This window comes from Pterocles gutturalis, unplaced genomic scaffold (genome assembly GCF_000699245.1).
Source record: "Pterocles gutturalis isolate BGI_N339 unplaced genomic scaffold, ASM69924v1 scaffold13805, whole genome shotgun sequence".
In the NCBI taxonomy this organism is placed as follows: Eukaryota; Metazoa; Chordata; class Aves; order Pterocliformes; family Pteroclidae; genus Pterocles; species Pterocles gutturalis.
The window spans coordinates 15,103-36,282 of NW_010146035.1; the positions used below are offsets into that span (position 1 = coordinate 15,103).

The 21,180-nt window shown below is 35.8% G+C and overlaps 1 protein-coding gene across 1 annotated transcript in view; it reads right to left on the reverse strand.

The window, feature by feature from the left end:
• The window catches only part of SCLT1 (sodium channel and clathrin linker 1), a 28,806-nt gene extending 7,899 nt beyond the window's left edge, over nt 1-20,907 (reverse strand). Inside the window, exons 1-12 of the mRNA XM_010085587.1 lie at nt 20,874-20,907; nt 18,396-18,463; nt 17,653-17,705; nt 16,526-16,595; nt 16,208-16,263; nt 15,709-15,841; nt 14,841-14,966; nt 12,795-12,860; nt 10,210-10,280; nt 4,071-4,161; nt 3,812-3,903; nt 1,955-2,132 (exon numbers count right to left, since the gene is read on the reverse strand). Coding sequence (XP_010083889.1) covers nt 1,955-2,132; nt 3,812-3,903; nt 4,071-4,161; nt 10,210-10,280; nt 12,795-12,860; nt 14,841-14,966; nt 15,709-15,841; nt 16,208-16,263; nt 16,526-16,595; nt 17,653-17,705; nt 18,396-18,463; nt 20,874-20,907 — 1,038 coding nt within the window. The remainder of the gene's footprint in view (nt 1-1,954; nt 2,133-3,811; nt 3,904-4,070; nt 4,162-10,209; nt 10,281-12,794; nt 12,861-14,840; nt 14,967-15,708; nt 15,842-16,207; nt 16,264-16,525; nt 16,596-17,652; nt 17,706-18,395; nt 18,464-20,873) is intronic.
• Between the last annotated feature and the right edge of the window lie 273 nt (nt 20,908-21,180).

The following is a 21,180-nucleotide window of genomic DNA, read 5'->3' on the forward strand; positions in this document are numbered from 1 at the left end:
AACTTTGTGTGCTTTGTAATGTTAACATAACAGAAGCAGCATCATGACTGCCTGTTACTCCCCTCACCACCAATCTCTTACAAAGCAGGGAGAAACTTCTATGGCCACAGTTTAAGACAGAGTTAACGGATACATGTATTATGCTGCATTTTTTTATCCTGTTCATTAATAAGCTTCCCAGTTTGAAAAATTCAGCATGTTTTAGCCACAGCAACAAATTACCAAGTGTCTGCAAATTCATTTATTCTTACTAGAGCAGTACACTAAACTGTTACTTATAAAAAGCCACTTGTTTGTCTGTAACTTTTAGTTACTTACTGCCTTAGAGATGCAATTTACATCACAATAACTTTTACTGGGCCACTTCTGTCAACTTCGTGTGAGTTCATAGCAAGCAGCATCAAATGATCTGCCGAACTTTTGGATGAAAAATGGTGTTCTAACACTGCTCTCATATACTAATACTGAGCAGACTGGAAATGTCATTTATATTCCTTACCAATAATTTTCAAATAAACTGGTTTTTAAATTCCAAATAAATTATTTTATTTTTAATTTACATTCTTCATGTTCTCCCCACAATCAGGCTGTAGTGGAATGCTGTTAAGGATCAAAATATCTTACTAAGAAAAGGGACTGACAAGTCCAAAGCTGGCCATCAAGAACTGGAGGATGTAAAGCTTCATTTTTCACCCCTTTCTGAACCAGAGCCTAACAGATAAAGGGAATGGAGATGCAGAAAGTTATGAGGAAATATGAAAAGAAGATGCCACCAAAGGGTCTCCTGACTGACTATAAAAATATGGGAAGAAAGATTGTAACATGATGATAATTCTCTTTTGTATAAGAAGAATAATCACAGAAGTTTAACTGCACTAGTGACCAGAATCCCTAAGCTCTGTCAATATTTAATCTATTCAGGAAGCAGGCCAGAAGCTAGCAGGATCTCTTTGAAGAAGGTAGTTCCCTTTTCTGTCAGAAAAAAGGAGGCACTGCCTCCTTTGTCAGAGCTGTAATCGGCAAGAGCAAAAAAGACAACACTAATATCCTGAAAGTTAAAAGTGAAAAGCTAATTTAGATATTCAGGAGGCTCCTCAAGTTTGAAAAGCAACTTCAGACTAAAAGGAGGATTTATCTCCTTAACTGCTCAACAGTTCAACATGCTAGCCCAAACAATCAATTCTAAGGTTCTCCATTTATTCCCACAGACATTAACTAAGCTGGGTTTCACTTACTGATATTTACAGTCATCAGATGCACATTAAAGTTCTGTCTTGCCAGCAAACAATCCATTAGATTTCTAAAAGCTTGACTTGAACTGAAGCTTACCATTAAAACACAGACGCGCCCATATTAGACAAAAGTTTACCAAGCCCTGTATCCTATCTCCTAAAGGGGCAAACAGCAGATACTTCAGGATAGTTCAGAACTGGGAAAGCAGGGTGACTTTTTTTTACTGTTAAGACTAAATTCAGCACACAGTATAGCATATTTGAGTTTCTTCTGACATTTTATCATATATTAACAAACACCATTGCAATTTTTTCCTGACTGCAGACCTCACCAACTGACTACTCAGTCACTTTTCCAGATTTCTTCTGAATAATTAAGATCTGAACACAGAACTTGCTCTCTTGGTGACCTATGTCCATCATATAACAAAAAAAGTCCCTTTAGTTTTAGCTCTTTCCTAACCATAAGTTATAAAATCATAACAGAACCTTCCTTTTTATTCTGACAGCCCAATTTGTTTGTAAGTATTCGATAAAAAGCCCTGTCAGGAATTTTTGAAAATTCAAGTGCAGGTACACTGTGTAATTCTAGTACAACAGACATAAAAGAAGCTTGGTTGCGTATGCATGCATGCCTGTAAGAATAGATAATCAGGCACTTCACAACCGCAAGTGATGAAAGTATTCTAATACCCAAGAAATACCTTCATCCATTCCCTTACCTGACTTTTTTGTAGGTTAGCTTCTTCTAAGAGCTGTATACAATCTTGGACTTTTGCAACAGCATCATACTTCTCCCTTTCTAGATTAGCATACTTTGTGTGAAGCTCTCCGATTTGTTTCTCCAGGGCTGTTCTTTCTGTTGTCAGCTGTTCAGCATCTTGGACAGTAACACGTAATCTACAAGACACCGATACTTTCACTCATTTAACAATAAGATGCTTACTTAAGACACTAATTCTTTCAAACGAAGCTAACAAAGTATTTATTAATAAGCTGCAAAAACTGCATTCCCGGTTTTCTGCTTGTTTTTGGACAAAGTCTTTGAGTTTAATATTCATGAAATCCTAGAAAAAAACAGAATTAAAGGAGTTAACTCAGATATCTAATCTCAGAAGACCCTTAAAAGAATGTTGTTCTTCTGGGCTACATCGCTGAAAACGTTCTATATTAAAACAGAATAGAAGAGCCCCAGAAGGAATAAAGTTTGCCTCTGTGGAGGAAGTGGAATAATTGGATGTGGGCAATGAAGTTGCAGCTATAACATTAGAACAAGAAATTTTACAAGTAATTTTACAACAGCTCAGAAATTCTTATTGTTTAATTATGATTCTCCGTATTGGCAGGCACAAGACAGGGCAAGAGAGTCTCAGAAGTATTCTCCAAAAATCTCAGCAAGTTCCAAAAGTGCTGCTGGTTCAATAAAGTGCACAGTTCTAAATATCCACAGAGAGCACTTGGGCAACACTTGGGCTGCCTTTTCAAGCAGCCATGGCTTTTTACTTTCTCACACATTTGTAATAAAACATACAAAGAAAGGCAACCACTCTATTTTTGTAGAACCAAAGCACATTTTTTGGTAGAAAAACTAGCTCGTTTCTTAAGACATTCTAAAATAAACTTAAGAGCCTCCACAATGCTTGGGCCAGTAAAATTCATCAAGTAGAGAGAGCCGCACAAGTCTGAGCGACTCCTGGAGGCAGTACTTGGCCACCTAGTCACAAGGTTGGTTCCCTGGTAATTATTTGGTTTCTAGACTTACTGAAGACTCTGCTAATCACACTCATAGGGCTGGGACCAAGAAGGGAAGATGAAGTCACACAGTTATCTCAATAAGCAATTTACAAATTCTTTTTAGCTATCAGGTCATTTGACTAACAGTAATAATTCAACAACTGCTCATGATACTTGAATCAAAATCACTGTGCTCAGATAAATGTAATATTCTTGGAAAGTGAAGGGGGTAAAACCCCCCATAGTTCTTTTGTATCTAAGATTCAATCAGATACAAAAGAACCTGATCAAGACTTAGATCTTCCAGTAGGTAGTGCTGGAATCAAAGTTCGACTCTTTATCAGGTATTCAAACTACTTTTGTAACTAGCATTTATTGTTAAGTGTGCTTTAACAGTTTTATTAAATAATCTCTTTTGTATAAAGATTGCTGAACTAAGACTTGAAACCAAATCTTATTTAAATGGAAAGAAAAGTCTGTGTTCACTTCAAAACCAGCTACTTTACATAAAAATTTTCAAATTTCAGGGTATCTTTCTTTAGAACTCCACCTAAAGCTATTCAGAGTTGAGTAACTCAATTTATGCACTAGAGTGAAAAATATATACCTCTTTTTTCTCCATTACAGTCAATAAAATCATGTGGTCTGTTTTATCATTTGGACTACACTGAAGTCAGAAGCTATTAAGACAGAACAATTAAGATAGAGAGCAGCCAAGCGTAAGATATCTGTATTTTGAGAAAACAGAACTGCTCAGAAACACAAAACCCAGAGGCTGAAAAAAAGGTAATATCTTATTGCACTTGCATGTATCCTGTTACTAACACCCAATGAGCACTCTTTACCTTGTTTCTAATTGTTTTATACTAGACTGCAATTGCTGCACGCGTTTCTCAGATGTTACTTCTCTTTGCTGGGCAGATATCATTTCTTCTTCCTAGAAATAATACATTTATTATTCAGATATCACCTTAGGTTCCCTGAACAAAATAAAGACATGCCAATATAAGTTAGAAAACAACTTGCAGTTAATTTAACGCCAGCATTCAGATAACTGACTAGCCATTCAATTGCAACAGAAAATCATTCCCTTCTATAGAATACCTTTGTTTCCAACTGGTCTTGAAGCTTCTCTGTCAATCTGGTCATTTCATCAACCTTAGCATTTGCTGTCTGCCCATCTCTTTTGGCTTGCCTGTATAAAGAAAACAGTTTATGAATTACCTTTCCGTTAGTACAGGGCAAAAAAATGACTCCACTACATATATTTTTTTTTAAATAGCTGTGAAGGGCAGTCAGGTTTCGTAATACTGTTCCTACAGGGCAGAAAAGGTTCCTCCCTTCTTCTCCTTCTTACTATGGGGCACGGTGAGAGAGGAATACCAAATTAATTACGCAATTGCCCTGTGAAAATGACTTCTGAAAGATAGCTTAACAGGAAGGTGTATATGTTGGTTAAATATTTGGGAGAACTAGCAATCAAAACCCTTAGGTGATTCAATAACTTAAATATAATTGGCCACAAATACTTAGAGAAAACTTTTTCAGAATTAGATTTCCCTTTTTAAAACAATTTGACGAGAAATTTAAAAAAATCATTAACCACTTGTGAAGAATTTAACTGATGTGCTTTGTAATCAGAAGAGGTCTGATGAGCTGAAACAGAAAAGGCAAAAAGCCCCACCATGGACTGGCTGGTGAATCAGCCTTCCTCTTCAGTAGAAAAGTTTATTGAAATGAGCAACCCTCCTACTCCTGAGTCGGGAACAGAAAGACATACAAAGTCCTTCACCAGGGGTGTAACCCAATTATTCAGGCTACATATTGGGCTAAATTTAAAGACCAATGATTGAATGTGTGTTAAAGTTAAGAAAGAGGAAACATATTAGACAAGCTAATGCTAACTGGAGCACTAACAGTCATAAAGGTAGGAAATATTTAATACTTTTAAGAATCAACTTCAAGCAAAAAATTCCTTATAGAAATATGATTTTTCATTTAATGGCACAAAAGGCATGAACATATTCTATATATAATATGTATATAACATGCATAATATATATACACAAAAATATTAAGCAAAATACACATAATCCCAGCAATTCTATAGAAAAGACTTAATTTCAGTTTAATTAATCAGAAAAGCTACTTTTGTTATCTTGACAAAGCAAAAACAAAGATAAAAACATTATTCCAAGAAATGTGGCCCTCATTGCAGGTCCATGCCTTTGATCTTATTCCACCTGAATCATGCACCTTTCTCCTACAAAAATATTGGTAAATTTGTGAGGACATTAATTTGCTTCCCTCAAAAAATTTAAAATGTGCTGTAAAAAAACCCAAAAAACCCCTCAAAACCCAACATAAGAAGGAAAAAATAAGAACAAACATAAATAGCCCATAAAACTCAAAACAGCTTAAGTATTAAAAATGCATTTTTATGACCAAATTCAGATTCTGATCAAATTCAAAGATGTGTGTTTAATCAGCAACAAATTGATTCTAAAGATGCAGCTTTTATTCTTCACTGTGTGATGTATCTTTAATATAATCCTGACCAGTTATGTCTGATGAAAAGCTTTAACATTCTGAAATGCAGATACCCGCCCCAGCAACACCAAGTTTATTAGTTTATATGTATTATCTACAGATCTTTAAAGCTATTTCATTAGCATATAGATTAAAACATTTTTAAGACTTCCAGGTAAACCAAACAGTAGACGTCACGGGAGCAAATCATTTGATCACTGACTCTTTGACATCCTCTCTCCAGAGATGGCTGCTAGTAGTTAATTCAAGAGAACAATAATACAGTGAACTAAATTATTAACTCTATACAACAGAGCTCCAAAACACTAAAGCACTAAAACATTTTAACAAAAATTCCAGCAAATAAACAAATGCAATCTGTTCAAACCTCAACTGTCTACAGATACAACAAATATTACATTGTCTCTATGCATGGCAGATTGACCTTTTAACAGCTAGTGTAACAGTACATAAATAGGATGTAAATAGTACAGTGTAACTGTACATTTTATCTTGAGTTTTTGTTAACAGTGATGAGAAGCAAAGACTCAGTTCTCAAACATTTCTTTAGGACTTTTTGCCCAAACGTCAATATTTTGGGTAAGGTCAGCTTCTGATCTAAAGAATAAAAGCTAATATCATCCTGAAAATAACTTCCATCAGAACTCTTAATTTTGTTGACATTTTGCCAGACTACTTGACAAAACTTAATCTAGCAGCCTTCCTTTAGGCATACCTACTGGAAATGTAGGATGACAATACCTCAGGACCATGTTTAAGATGTTTTATGGATACATGTGTCAGATTGTATACTTTGCTATATATTAAACTTAAAATATCTAAAATTTATCAACACACATTTATAAATTTTGCAATTACCAAAAGTTCCAAAATTACACTTAATCTAGGTAATACAGACCTAAATCCTCTTATATGAGTTTGATTTTTTTAATCCACTTATCCTCTGCAGACTCTATCACTATAAATCAATGTAAATCTATTTAAAAAACCAAGTATTTGAATTGTCTGTAATATGCCATATAATCCATGCAAGCTACATGTACGTAACTTCATGTCAGAGACATAACTGGTAAAAATATTCCAGACTTCTTTGCAAATCACTGCAGCACTTACTTTAGAGCTATATAGAGCTGCTGTCATTGGCTTTGTGAGTATAACATAACACTTCTTATAGGGTTGCAAGAACTTTTTTAGCTAATCTGAGAGGAACACAAGTGTAGTCAGTGTCCCTAATCAGAGGCACAAAATTCCCCTTGAAGAGCCTGTTTGCCCAAACCCAAGAATACTGTGGAGACAGTAACAATTATGAAGGTTGCTCATTATCATCCCCAGACAGATTAAACTATTAAAGAGACTTCTAAGATAGCTTGAAGGGAAGCATGAAAACACACAATTGTGGGTGACAGACCTCAGTCAAGCTGTGTTCAACCCTCCCAGGAGTCACTCCATGGGCATTGCCACCTTCTCCCATGTCTGAGAGCAGCTGCCCCACCAGACACCATCAGTAGTCAGCACACAGCTGGCAGACCAACAGCACAGGGTGAAATAAATGGGGACCAGTGTACTAGGTGTGTGTGTGGGAACTCAGGGGGTGCTGTCTCAGCAGGGCATAATTACACACTGCAGGAAGCAGCACAAGTACACATAAAGCTGGTGCACCCACGCCTGAAGGAGGAGGGATGTGCGGATAGGGGAAAATGTACTTCCCAAAAAGGGAGTAGCTGTGCACATGTGCACACAGTACTTAATGCATGCTTCTTGTGAGCCATGGTGTGTGTACCCATGTAAGAGCAAGCAAGAAAGAGTGAGATCAGTTACATACTTCACAGCTCAATTGCAGAAAGCTGCTTATCGAGTTGTGTGTTAGTTAATATACTGGAAATGCCTAGTATCATGGTTTACCTGTTATTAATATTGATCATTAACATGTAGGCACTGATTGTTTATTAATGGCATGCAATTCACTGCTTTGATAGACTTCATGTGTTGAACAGTCTTCCCCAGCTACAACATATTAAATCAGAAATCAAGTGTTCTGAAATGAGAATGAAGATGACTAGCCTGTTCCAGCTCTGTGGATACTTAGAAGTCTATACTTGCATGTATAAGGAATATATGTAAAGACAAAAATTTACTCACACTTTCATTATTTATAAAAGAGCAACTAATCAAAAATACGCATAAATATTCAGGCATGTGTGAGTGAAAGTTCAGAGCAAGGTGATTTACTAGGTTTCAGTCCTCAGGGACTTTGACCTTTAATATACTTTAATATACCTTTTAATATACTTTAATAAACCTTTTAATATACTGAAGTAGCAGTTAAAGCAGAAAAATGCACTTCCCTTCTACTATGCACACTCATTGCCATGTAGACAGTTATACAGATCCTTGTGTGTAAACATGGCTACAAATTAAAGACTTTGGCCATTTTGGTTATTATGCCGTACCCTAATTTATTTGGTCAAAGCAGTATCATTAAAGAATTTAATATAACTCCAAGAATCAAATCTAAAAAGGACTTTCCTTTAAAAAAAAATAAAATAAAGATAGGACCAAAGGAAATCATGACACCTCTGATTTTTACAAAAACACTAAACTGGCTGCTCAACCACAACCTGAATGATAAGTGTTTTTTAATCTAAAACATCAGGAGATTGTGAGTGTTAGAAATACAGTAATAAGCTGAATTTTTATAGCATTTATTGAAGGTCAAACATAGGTTCAGTTAATGCTAACTGCTTCCATACACACTTGTTACATGAATCAATATAAGCATGTCAATCCAAGACTAGGAATTTATAGATGGATGAGATATCCAAAACAGTAATTCAATCCTAATATTTCCTGCAAGGAAAGAAATTCCAAAAATGTGGGGATATGAAAACATGGTTCCTTCTCTTTCAAGAATTAAATAGTGGGATGCACAAGCAACTTGGAAATGATGAATTTGGAAATACTTGATTTTAGCAAATACCCTGAATACCACCTTAATCTTTGATTTATTGTCACAACATTTTCCTTGTCCAAAACACACTGTTTTTGAAAATACTTTTTCCACAGAAAAATCTCGGCTAATAAAAATGAGAGCTGCCAAGAAGCTCCCCTGAAAAACATTTTCATTAAGATAACTTTGCATTTCTAAGCAGGTTCTGGTCCTAAATTTATTGTACAAACAAAATGTAAAAATAAACATTGCTGAAGACAAAATTCATCTAGTAAGTAAACTGTAACTCACCAATCAGGGAGTGAAAGCTTAATACTAGAAGCAGCTATTTTTTATTGCTCTAACAGCAAGGAAGTTTGGGTACAACTAATCTTGAAAAAAGACCAAACTTTAAATTAGTTAATGAATATTCAACAATGACCAATATTCAACACTAATGAATCTGGTCACTCATTCTAAACCTGTATCTTTTAGTGTGGGTATTGCAACGCAGTAGCTTTAATATCTGCAAGTAGTACAACTGGACTCAAACAGATGCTGAAATTTGTGTAACACCCAATCTTTACAATGATAAGCACTTAGCATTACAACAGATGTCAATTGCTCCCTATGTAATATTTTGCATGGATGTGGAAAAGAAGAAAGGGAATGTCTGAGTCAGCCATTCTTTCTGAGAGGGATAAAATTAGTATCAGCGTGTATTCAGCCAACCTTGGTTTCTAAATACCAACATTACCTGCAAAAAGCTGCATACAAAATTGTGTGCATGAACAGATGTGCACACTCAAACACACAGCCATCTTTAACTATTTACATAAAATCTGTAGTAACTTCTGGAAAATATTTTTACCATTTTTCAGAGTGATATTCTTTAAATCTAACTAAAGCACAACAGCAGTCGAACCATATTGAATATTTTAATCACTGTATCAAAGGAAATGACTATCACTAAAATCAAAGGAAAAGTTAATAATTAAACCAAAATTTAAGGACATTATTTGTAAGTTTTAAGCTTATAAACTTAAGTTTATTTTTAAAAGCTTATTTAAATCTTTAGGTAATGCTATATAAAAAAACACTGGTTGATAATTAATCCATTTCCTTTTTATTGTCAGTCCACAAATCCGCTGTTAACTGAAATGAAAATTTAGTTTGACCTCAGTCATCACTAATTAAATGAGTTAACTGGTACAGTAAACTGGCATTGAACAGACTTTGTCTGTAAATACAAATAATCACAAAGTGTCGCAGGTATTTTTCTCAATTTCCTTGATATACTTGAGAAATATAATTAAAGCTTCTTACCTCTAAATTCCAAAGAGCCTGTGGTTTAGAGCTCTTTATTGAGAAACAGTGAATGGAAATTTTATTAAAAACATGAAAACTTGAAACTACTTTGAACATTCAGATTTCAGTACTGTAATGAGTAATTATATAACTGGATTTTGTGCAAATTGTATTCTAATGAAAACCTATCTCCAGAGTCAATTTTGCTGTGATACTGATACTTTGTTCCTTTTAAATCAAAGGTCAAATGTTGAATATTTCAGGAAACACTAACTGGAAACAGGCCACACTAACACTAACGATGTACACATCCGTAACAAACTTAAGAGACATTAACTGAAACCATTGTAACTATCACTGTCAAGTCAGTTTGCAATATAAGCAAGGCCCATGAGAACATCAGGCTAGAAAAAGCTATAAGAAAAGATTTAATAATTTTTAAAATTTCCTGGCTTATACCTCAGTTGTTTTCGTAGCTGCTCTAGTTCCACGCTGTATTCTGTTACAGCTTTCAGAAGCTGTTGCTTGGTCTGCAAGATAAGGAGATATTTGTAACATGTTGCCTGTTACATTGAAATGGTACATATTAAGCATTGTTATAGTGCATTTCTACAGAATATACCACCATAAAAATAGCCAATAAGGTCTACTTAACACAGTGGCTGGTCTCCAAGTGCCAAGCTTTAGGCAGAGTATTGTAGAATGGCAAATGCAGAGTAATGTCAACTAATCTTCTCCCTCTTTCCCCCTATTTTGGTAGCATTAACAATTTCCCAAGATGAGAACTGTAGTAGCTCAGACTTACCATCTGCATTCCCATCTAGTTTGTGTGTTGATAATGCCTTGTGACAATGAGTGCCACAGTAGACCACATATTGCTGGCAAGAATCCCTTTGGTTTAGATTGTCTGTTTTAATGACACTTATACTTAATGCTGTCCAGCCCCGAGACAAGAAACAATGAGCAATTTCTCCTCCTTCACTTCTTCCATGCCAGCCATAGTACTGGAGGTGTCATTCTCCTTCAGCTGTCTTCTCATGTGAAAAACATTTCATGTTTTTGTTACCCTACTAGCCTTTCTAAATCTTACCTTCCCCTTTTGAGATATTAAAGATGACTCCAACAGCAGGCAGCACTTAAAAGATGCTGCTGTACCGTGGACTTAAGAAAAATATCTTCCTTTTCCCCATCTGCTAATAAATGCTAACATTCTTCTTGCATTTTCAACTGTTGCTAAGAATTGTTTTCAGATGCTTCCTATTTCTAAAATACCTGTTCCAAGTAGTAACAGTTAAAGACCACCAGAATACCCAAAGTGAAAGTGCCCTCTTGCCCACATGCATTATTTCGCTTTAATACCAATGAAACATCAGATAAAATGCATTCAGATACTCATGAGATCTTTCTGCAGATTCCCTGCAGCTAGCTTCAGTTTTCGTTACCCTAAATACTTTAACATCAGCAGTGAACACTGTTGCCTTAGCAACTTCAACTTGAACACAGGTAGGAAACACAGCTGTTTTACCACAATAAAAATCCTGAATAGTTACTCTGACTCTTCACTTCCTATTTTTCTGTTTGCTAATTCAAGAAAGGGCATGCTTCTTTATCCCATTACATCTTTGCCTTTGGTAACAGACCTTGCTAAATGCTTTTTGAATAATGCAAACAAACATCATCTTACCATCATCTCTTTCATCAAGTTCACATATTTCATTCCTCCGCACATCATCTCTTTCCAATTTTATTTTAATCAGTGATTATATTTTTTTTGAGATACCTACCACTAATTTGCTTGTAATAGATCAGTCTGCATCTTCCAAATCCTCAGCACAACTGCTTTAAAAGCTCATCATTTTATTTGCTCAAGACTGTTTTCAGACAGCAACTCCTCAGTAACTCTAAAGTACCCATCTTTAGAGAACAGTTAATTTTGATACTATCACTGACTATTTAAGGTAGAAGTTCATCTTGGTGCATTATTTTGCTTTAATACTAATGAAATAGTTTGGAAACAGGACAACTGGTAAGGTACCATTTCCAGCACCACAGTTCAAGAATGATGACATAATTGGAAAGAATTTAAAGATGAGCAAGAAGAATCTTTAGACATCTTTAAAACATAGTCAAAGAACACATTTTAAAAATTTACTTGCTTTGAACAGAATAGAAAATCAGGGAAAGGGAAAAGATGGTAATGTAAAAGTTTTCAATAACAAAAGCACCATGACAAAGACTGTAGTAATCTTTCCTTCATATCTACAATATTTCACACCAAAGAAACAGGCTCATATTTTAACAAGACAAATGTGAGGAAAAAAGTGTTCCAGTGATAAAGACAGAAAATATTACACTGCCTAGAGCAGGTTAAGAGTCTTTCTGCACTGCCAATATGCAAGACAAACACTGATGAAAAATCATACAGGAATCCTGTCTAGCAGAGAAGAGGCTGCTCAGCCAGAAACTTCACCAAGTCTTTCACTTCAATTTTTATATGGTATCAAAATTGTTTGTCACTCCTGGAAGTCCTAGACTAAAGCTTAGAGACTAACTAGTCTCACAGTTTAAGGATATGGATAATACACTACTAGATGATTAGAGCTCAAAAAGCCCTGAAAAGATCAAAGACACTGAAGCCAGCAATGCCAAATTAGGAATTGATAAACACAGGGCAGAACTAGCCTCTGTAAGACGTCATCATTTAACTAACTTGTTCTTCTGTGAGGATGGTTTTGAATGTGTGATGGAAGTACACTCACCACATATTAAAATTCTGAGTGTTAGCTTAGCACTGACTTCTTGAACAAAGAGCTCATAATACCAAGAGCTAACCTCTCAATCCCCCTGACCTGGTGTGGGGATTTCAGGAAAAGACCCATTGCTACTTGATTTTTGAATGGTGACTAGACAAGTTTGCAAATCTGATTGGCACAAGCTCTTTTCTAAACAGATATATATGTATGACTTTTTGCTTTTCTTTCATACTTTGAGGCTACTAGAAAAAAAATAATTTACTAGGTCACTGTTCAGAAAGTTTTACTTACCAATTGCAGTTCCTCTTTGGTTATTTGCAGTTGCTGAGCCATCTGTTCAAGGTCAGTCTGTCGATCCTAAAAAGACAATTCAGAGCTTCTTGTAATCATCATTATAAAGACTGTATAATTAAAGAGTTTCATAGTCAACTTATAATGTTTTCAAAAAAATTTATACATGTTGTAGGAAATTCAATATGCCTTTCTAGATTTTAATTATAATACTTTCAGCTGTGGACATAGTAATCGGGCAAATTCGATCTACTGAAAAGTGTATCTGAATTTCACTCAGTTACGAATTTCCTCCTTCCAAGACTCATACACACTATCAAAATATGAGAGCATACAGGAGTAGTGCCTTTAAACAGCCATGCAGACTATGATGCTACTATAAGCATTTTTGCTAAGCATAGCAGCAGACATGTATCTCTTAAGAATTAAAAAATGCCTCTATGAACATGCTTAATTTACTCTTTGCCATATATAATGTCTTGTGGCCATACAAAAAACTGTTCAGTTAAACTCTTCAGTGTCTGAACTTGAACTCTGTCTCCCTAGGAAAACTAGCATAATGAAAAAAAATGATCTGCAACATGACAATGCTGCAGAGCACAGGAAGGACACTCAAATACCTGAACTGGAATATCTACTAATTGTGCTGTGTTTATTTAACAGTCTCAAGGCAAAGTATATGTGAGAAGCCTATCCCAACAACTCCCTTATTTATTATGTCTAACCCTTACAATGATATCCTCTCTCATCATTGCTTTCTGTCAGTTCTAATTCTAGTGGATCTTACCCGTTTACCTCTGATAGCTATTCTCTGCTCTGCCTTTAAAAGCAAAACCTAAAATAAAAAAGTTTAACTGAAAAGTCTTTTTCTGTGGGAGACCAGTAGCATTTAAGAGTAAAAGGCAGCTCAACCTCAGTCTTGTCCAGCATGGCATTAAAATCCACCAGGAATTAAGTTACCAATGCAAAGTGGAATCTGACAACCCTAACTCCTGCAACAGCTACCAATGACTCTGCATGCTCTGCTATGGGCCATGTTACCAGTAACTGACAATGCAACACAAGAAATGATCTAGTAGAAGGAACATGAGCAAAAAGTTGGAACTACACATAAGTAAAAAAGTCTTCATAACTATTATTTCAAAAAATTATGAAATTTGAGAGAGGACAATAGCTGTACAGATATTTTTCATTTCTTGGAAAAGAACATATTGCTGAGGTGGACTTAATACCACAAAAGAACAAAAATCAGTAAGAAAACCTGCTATATTAGTGAGCTGTAACTGTGCCCACAAGTCTAGTGTAGTTGAAAATGGAAAGCAACTCTGTAAAATCTCTTTATATACCTAGAAATATATACAGTGTTGTACACATATCCATGAAGCTTCTGTTAGTTCTTCACACACTGAGCATCTTTATATAGCCTGTCAGAGCAAAACAGCTTCTTTTCTGAACTAAGATTTCCTGAAAGACCTTCCCCAGAAACAGCAGAAGAGAAACAGGCTGCTCAACACAAGCTGGCATTAGAACAATACTGGTCAACTTGATTTTTCCTCTGTTTACACATGCTTCTTTACTGAATCACAAGAGGAAATAATTTTCCCACTATCCCACTGTGATCTTACAGACAAAATTGAGGATTCAAACACAGAAGAGAACATGAACAACTTCCACCTTAGAATTCAGAAATCTTTTAGCAGTTTCTTCAGACGTTGAACTCTACTGAAGATTTCCAGCCAATTCAAACATAGGATTTACATGCACATGCATATCTTGTGCACATATACATGTATATGCACTCAGTGCATTCCCCAAGTTCCTGTCCATGTATATGAAAAGTAACTTTTCCAATCCTAATGGTGCATTTATCTGAGAAACTAGTGATCACATCTGGACCCTCAACTTTAGATCACTACTATAGAAAATAATTAACAGTACTAGTAGAACCCCCCCACACACACACTTCATTTTGACTACACACAGACCCAGAACCTCTACAGTATAAAATGACATTCCAAAATTAACAAAAACATAAATGAAAATTACTTTCTGCTTTTGCCTTTCAGCCACATGAATCTGTGTTTCAGTCATGCGTTCCTGGTGCTGCTGCTGCTGGAGTTGATCAAGCTCCTGTAATGCAGTCTGCCAGAGCTCTATTGCTTGTTCTTTTTCCTAAGTTACACAACAATAGTTTATATAAAATACTTTATTACAGCACATTTGCCTTCACCTGTCACTCTAAACAGTATTAAATTCTACTTTGAAGAAAGGCCATCTTCTGTTATTTTCTCTCCACATACTACAGCTAAACAGACAAAATACCAAATTCAGATGCAGAAAAGGAGATGCTTACAAACTCAAATCCCACCTACAAGGGAATTTCAAGTTTTCCAGATTTTTTTACTGCTCAAACTTTTACAGGTGCTTACTGTAGGCCTACAGTATATTCAAATACCAAAATTCACCTGTCAGTTCAAGTTCATCTTAACCATATGCAACAGGATTGATACATCATTGTAATAAGCTCAAAAAACTTTGCTTATCTTTTCAGATTTAAATGTTACTTTCTATCTCCCACATTACAATATTTTGATCAAAATGACAAGCTACTACAAAAGCTTGAATTGAACCAAGTATTTCATTAATTTCCTGGTCAGGAATTCAATATAAAAGTAAGTCAACTACATAAAATTACAGACACAACTATTAAAAACTTCCTATATCAATCTAGGAAAGGAGTTCCTTCAGGTCTTTAAGTTGAAAGTATAAATACTTGTTTCTTTACTACGGAAAGGCAAGAGGGCCTCAAAATAGTCTCAAGCAACTGTTACAAATGAATTCTGAACCAGGAGAAAACAACTTCCCCTACTCTGCCAATAGAAATAAAACAGTCCAAATGTTTCATCTCACACACTTGCTTCATCAGTTCTAGTTGTTCTTGAAGGTTTCTAACTACTGCTTCATCTGCAGGAATATCAGTTCTGAGTGGCATGAAAGGAAGAGCTTCCAGCTGCTTCTCAACAGTCTTTTTCAACTCCATGTGCAGCCTGAAAGTCAAAGAACAGAGTTCAAAGTATTTCTTTAACAGGGACTTTTTTAACAACTGAAGTATACAGTACCTTCAATCTGTACATACTGTTTACTTCTAACTCATATTTCCATCTATTAAGCAAGTTATGTTCTATAAACACAATAGACAGTTTGAAACAGTTTAATATCTACTTTTAGAGATACAGTTAAGTCTCCTAAACCGGGTGCTGTAATCTATATTAAGCACTTAAAGACTCTAACATTAGTATGAAATCTTCAACTATTAAGTAGATTCAAAAGATTAACGTCCTAGAAAAAAAAGCTTTTTAAAGTTTAGAAATCAAGAAAAGCAGCAGTAGTAATTGGGCAGTGCAATTATTTACCTTTCATTTTCCTTGGTGACCTGTTCAAATTTTAGTCTCATCTCATTCATTTGTTCCTAACACAAAAACATGCAAGAGTAAGCACTCATTTCAGTGACACAAACTGGTAATTCACTCTTCGTCTTTTAATTCTGACTGATACGGTAAAAGATGGACAATTTAATTCAGCATAATACAGTAAATGAAGGAAACTTTATTTTGCAAGGAAAGTCACAGGACGCCCTTTAAATTTAACAGCTAAGTCCTGTGATATGGTCTAGATATTAGTACTATAAAATACTAAGAACATACAGTCCAAACTATTAGGAACATCCATACCTGATAAAGCTGCAGCTGTTCTCTCATTTCTTCTGAGTGTTTATCATACTCTCTTATACGAATTGACCAGCTAAAAAGTTGGAAAACATACTTAGAACAAATCTGTAAAGGCTCAAACATTGCTCTGATAATTAACCAGTTTTACAGAACTCAATACAGAGAACAGAGCAAAACAGTCACTAGAATGAGATTAACCAATTACTGCTTTTAAGTATGGTCATATAGATTTCCTATATAACAGAACTACAACATGGAACATTATAAATGAGCACCAATACAACATTAATATTTCATACATAGAATCCCAAATGACTCAAGACTTGACTTTGTTACTGCTTTCACATACAACAGTAAAGTGGCCTATAAGACAATGTAAAATAATGTAGTTCTACTTCTATGCTTTTCCTTCCTAATCTTTCTGTAATTGACAGTAATTGTCTGAAAACTCATTATTAGTGGAGAGTGAGAATGCCTTAAAAGCTAACAAGAGAGGATAGGTTATTTTTGTAGCAGAAAGAAAATGACAATGACTATTAAACAATTTACTAATAAGCATATAGAAAATTTGCTTTTACGCACTGTTAGTTGTAGATTGTCAAATAAGCATTTTTAAAAACATCCACCAGCTTCAGACAGCAGTTACCTGTGTTACTTAGATCAGTACAATCTTACCTGCACTTTTGTTTATTACCTTTAAATTTAATTAGAGAATTCCTTCATTCATTTTCCATTCCTTATTTTGCAGATTGTGCAAGAAGTCTTTTAATTTACTGAATAAAGAGAATAGTATCTAAAAAAACTACACGAACACTTTTGCAGACTTCCATTCACAAGTTCTCAGAGCTGTGAACATAAGACCAATATTACCTTAAAATTTAATTAGAGAATTCCTTCATTTTCCATTCCTTATTTTGCAGATTGTGCAAGAAAAGCCATTTAATTTACTGAATAAAGAGAATAGTATCTAAAAAAACTACACGAACACTTTTGCAGACTTCCATTCACAAGTTCTCAGAGCTGTGAACATAAGACCAAGTTCACCTGAATATTTACACTTCTTTTAAAAGACATGACAATTTCCTTTAAATGCTTTGCAGTATTCGCACTTATCATTTGGAATCAGTTACCTTTGGTCCCGTGTCCTGGATCCTGACATGCCATCACCACCACAGGCATCTGTCTGTAATGACATACTTTATATATTAGTACCTGTACATGACTGCATGTAGTTTTAAAGTTTTATGTGCAACCCAAAGCTGTTGTTCTGTCTATACTATAATCATATACAATATCTCACATGATCACTTTCAGGTTCACATTCAAAAATCCTTGAGTGCTAATTTTGATAAAATTAGAATTGTTTTTCTTTCCTGGAGATGCTCTGATACAAACCATAATTGCATCTGAAGGAGAACCATCTCAGTCTTAACAGAATAATCATAAGTTTGTGCAAGTGCTAAGTTCACTTCCATACATCTCAGCATCAGGAAAGTGCTTATGCTCTAGCTTCTGCACAGGCTTTCAGATAACCACATGGTTCCCAGCACAAGAAGTTATCTCCACATGAGACCAATCTCTTGAAAGAGAGAAGTCTAGAAAAGTGATCAAGTAGAGATCAAGTATTCTTTCCAGGATATGTTCTCTTGCATATGACAAACTTTTGAAAATGCATGAAAAAGACCACAATTTGCTGTTATGGCAGTTGTATTCTGCTGCTGCTTGGACAAACAACAAGCAATTCAAGTTATGCAATGGACTCAAAGCCAGGCCAGGCCATACTGAAGTGGGCTGTGCTCCACATATGCAAATACATTTGCCTGAAAACTTCATCAGAAAAATTCTTACTACTTCCATCCCTGAGTTCACATACCAGCTCAGCAGTAGCTCGGAAAACCTCATCTGCTTCATACTGTCCAAGTGCCACATTTAGCCTCTCATCTGAAAAATACAAAATTTGAGAATCACAGCTACAACATGGGCCGTCATATAGAGAAACCTGACTGACAATCAGAAATGTTTAACAGTGTAGTCCTTTGAAGGCACACAACATGCTTCATAGAATTCTTCCATTTAGCACAACTCTTAATGACAATAGGACCTGAAGAAGCCTACAAAGACTGGGTAATAATAATTAATTCCATTTCTTTCATATTCCTTGTGTTTTATTTTAGAAATTTAAAAAAAGTAAGTTTCTGCCTAGAAAACCCGCAACCACATCTTAATGATCTACAAGGTCTCAGTGCAACAAATTACACTGTGTGTCCAAATCAATTAGTTGGATGTTTGACAACCTGTTGTTGGGAACTCAGCCCTGCAGTTCTAATACACATTCAAACTTAGCTCAAAAGAACTTCACTGATAAATGGATCTGAGCACTCAAGTATATCCAGAACAAACCCAAACAAGAATGAAGAAATACAGTCTGTCAGTATCTGCTTTTTCTGAAAGAAGCAAAGCATAATGAATAATGAATTACATACTGCTGAGCTGCGAGCATCAGCTAAGGCATCACTCTTCCTTATTCATCTAACTTGGGCTGTTGGGATTTCAGAGATGACTTGTATTACAAATAAAAGAACCAGCAGAAGGTTGGAAGGGAGAAATAATATCTCTTTCTACATGTTCATGGAATGGTCTTTGATCTAACAAAAACTTAAGAATCTGAGTGACACCTTTGTACCTGGAACGGGGAAAAGGAAGTCAGGAAGGTAATGCAAACATCTTGATTTAAAACAACTTCTCACCTATTCTTAATACACATCCTAATAGTTCCTTTTGTGGTTGTAGTCTTCTAAAGGAGGCTAGTGAAAAATGAGATAGGGGATAGAAAGGGAGTAACAGCAAAACGATGTCAAAGAACAGGAAGGGGAACAGTAGCACCAGGCACAGCAGTCTGTAAACAGGAGAGGCCACAGGTGCAAAAGGGGCCAAATATTAAGCATCCTTTATAGATGCACTCACCTTCAACAATGAATCATCCTGATAAAAGTTCTATGTATCTAGTAGCTTATCACAAAAATACATAATGGAATTGATGAATTATTATTTGCAGAGTTGGCTGCTGATACTTCAAAATGCATTCAGGTAAAATTCAATGTATAGCTGATCAGTGCCAAGGAATAACATTTGATTCTGAGAACCTTCTTTACAGCTACATATTTAGCACAACAAATATTTACACCACAAAGCAAAACTAAATAGTACTTAGAGAATCTCTTTTTATGCATATTACATACATTCAGCATTTTAGAACTCCAATTTCACATTCATAAAAGAAGACAAACATCAATCCATATATCAGTCTTAGAACAAGCCTCAAATAACTTATGTCTCAGTTGGAATGCAAGCCAACTTCAATTGCCATTTGGCACCTTTCAAAATGTCTGAAGTTTTTTTCAAGAGAAAATTAAACATCTTGATTAAAAAACAACTCTTGCCCCTTTGCAGTGAATTTAGTATGAGCTCTATTTAGAGAGCAAAGATTTATAAAATAAGAAGCTACACTCAAACAAATCAAATATATATGAAAAAGCAAACCCAGTATCTGAAAAGACACAATCTGTCCACATCACAGTATAATAAATGCTCACGCAAACCTCAATAAAGATAGGCGCTTTTGAGCCAGGATGACTCTGTTGGGTCAAAAAAAAGCTTTTCTGTGAGTGAGATCTTTAGAATCAAGAACTGGTCTTCCACTTTCAGCCACCCAAAGGTGTCACACAAAACTTAGTTGAAATTTTGAGTTCCAAGTGATGTATAGCCATAGCACTTCGTGCACTGTGATCTCGTTCCCTACTTAAGCTATCATGTCTTCCCACAACACTAGTGACAGGGACAGTAACATTCTTGGGAAAACACATCAACCCTTTCCCTATAAACTGTGCAGAGGCAGTTTTTGCCAGTATCTTGCTGGTAAGCAATTAAATTGTACTCCAGTCATATTAAACATACATTGACATTATTGAAACTGTAACAAAGAGCACACATTTAGAAATACTGATTTTAGTCTGTAAAGTAAATTTTATGAGTAACTGTCAGGCCAGCTTTTTTGCCTTTCAGATGTAAGCCAAGCATAGGAAGTACAGTAGTTTCTTAACTAGAGAAAAGAGGCATTATCAGCAAAAAATACATGCGTTTGTGGCTATTACCCTTACTAGCAGCTTTTAATTACTAATCTTCAAAATACCTTTGATGCTATTACTCACTACAGCAAACACTAGAAAGGCTACAGCCTATAAACCTTCATTGCTACAGCTACAGGCAAAAGGGTTTCTCCTCTGTGTAGAAACTGACCCAACTCCCGAGAGCAGCGTTCCGGCCTCACCTCCTCTGCTCGCAGAGACCTCACCTGGCTCTCCCCCGCTGCCGACCTCCGTGGCCATGTTTCCTGTGGAAAGCCTCACAGCCGCTGAGAGTTCTCCTCACGAAATCCTGCAAGAACCCCGGGAAAAGCCCGTTATTTCAGCCACTCCTCATCGCCGCTGCCGGCGGGGCTTCGCCTCCCGGGCGCCTAAAAAAAGCGAGAGCCGCTCCAGAGAAAGAGAGACGGAGGCAGGAACTTCAGGCGCTGGGGACGCGGATCCCTGGGAAGTACAGCTATTCCAGCAGTAGCTACCTCCCTTCGCGTCGCACCCCAGTAACAACCGACAGCCGAG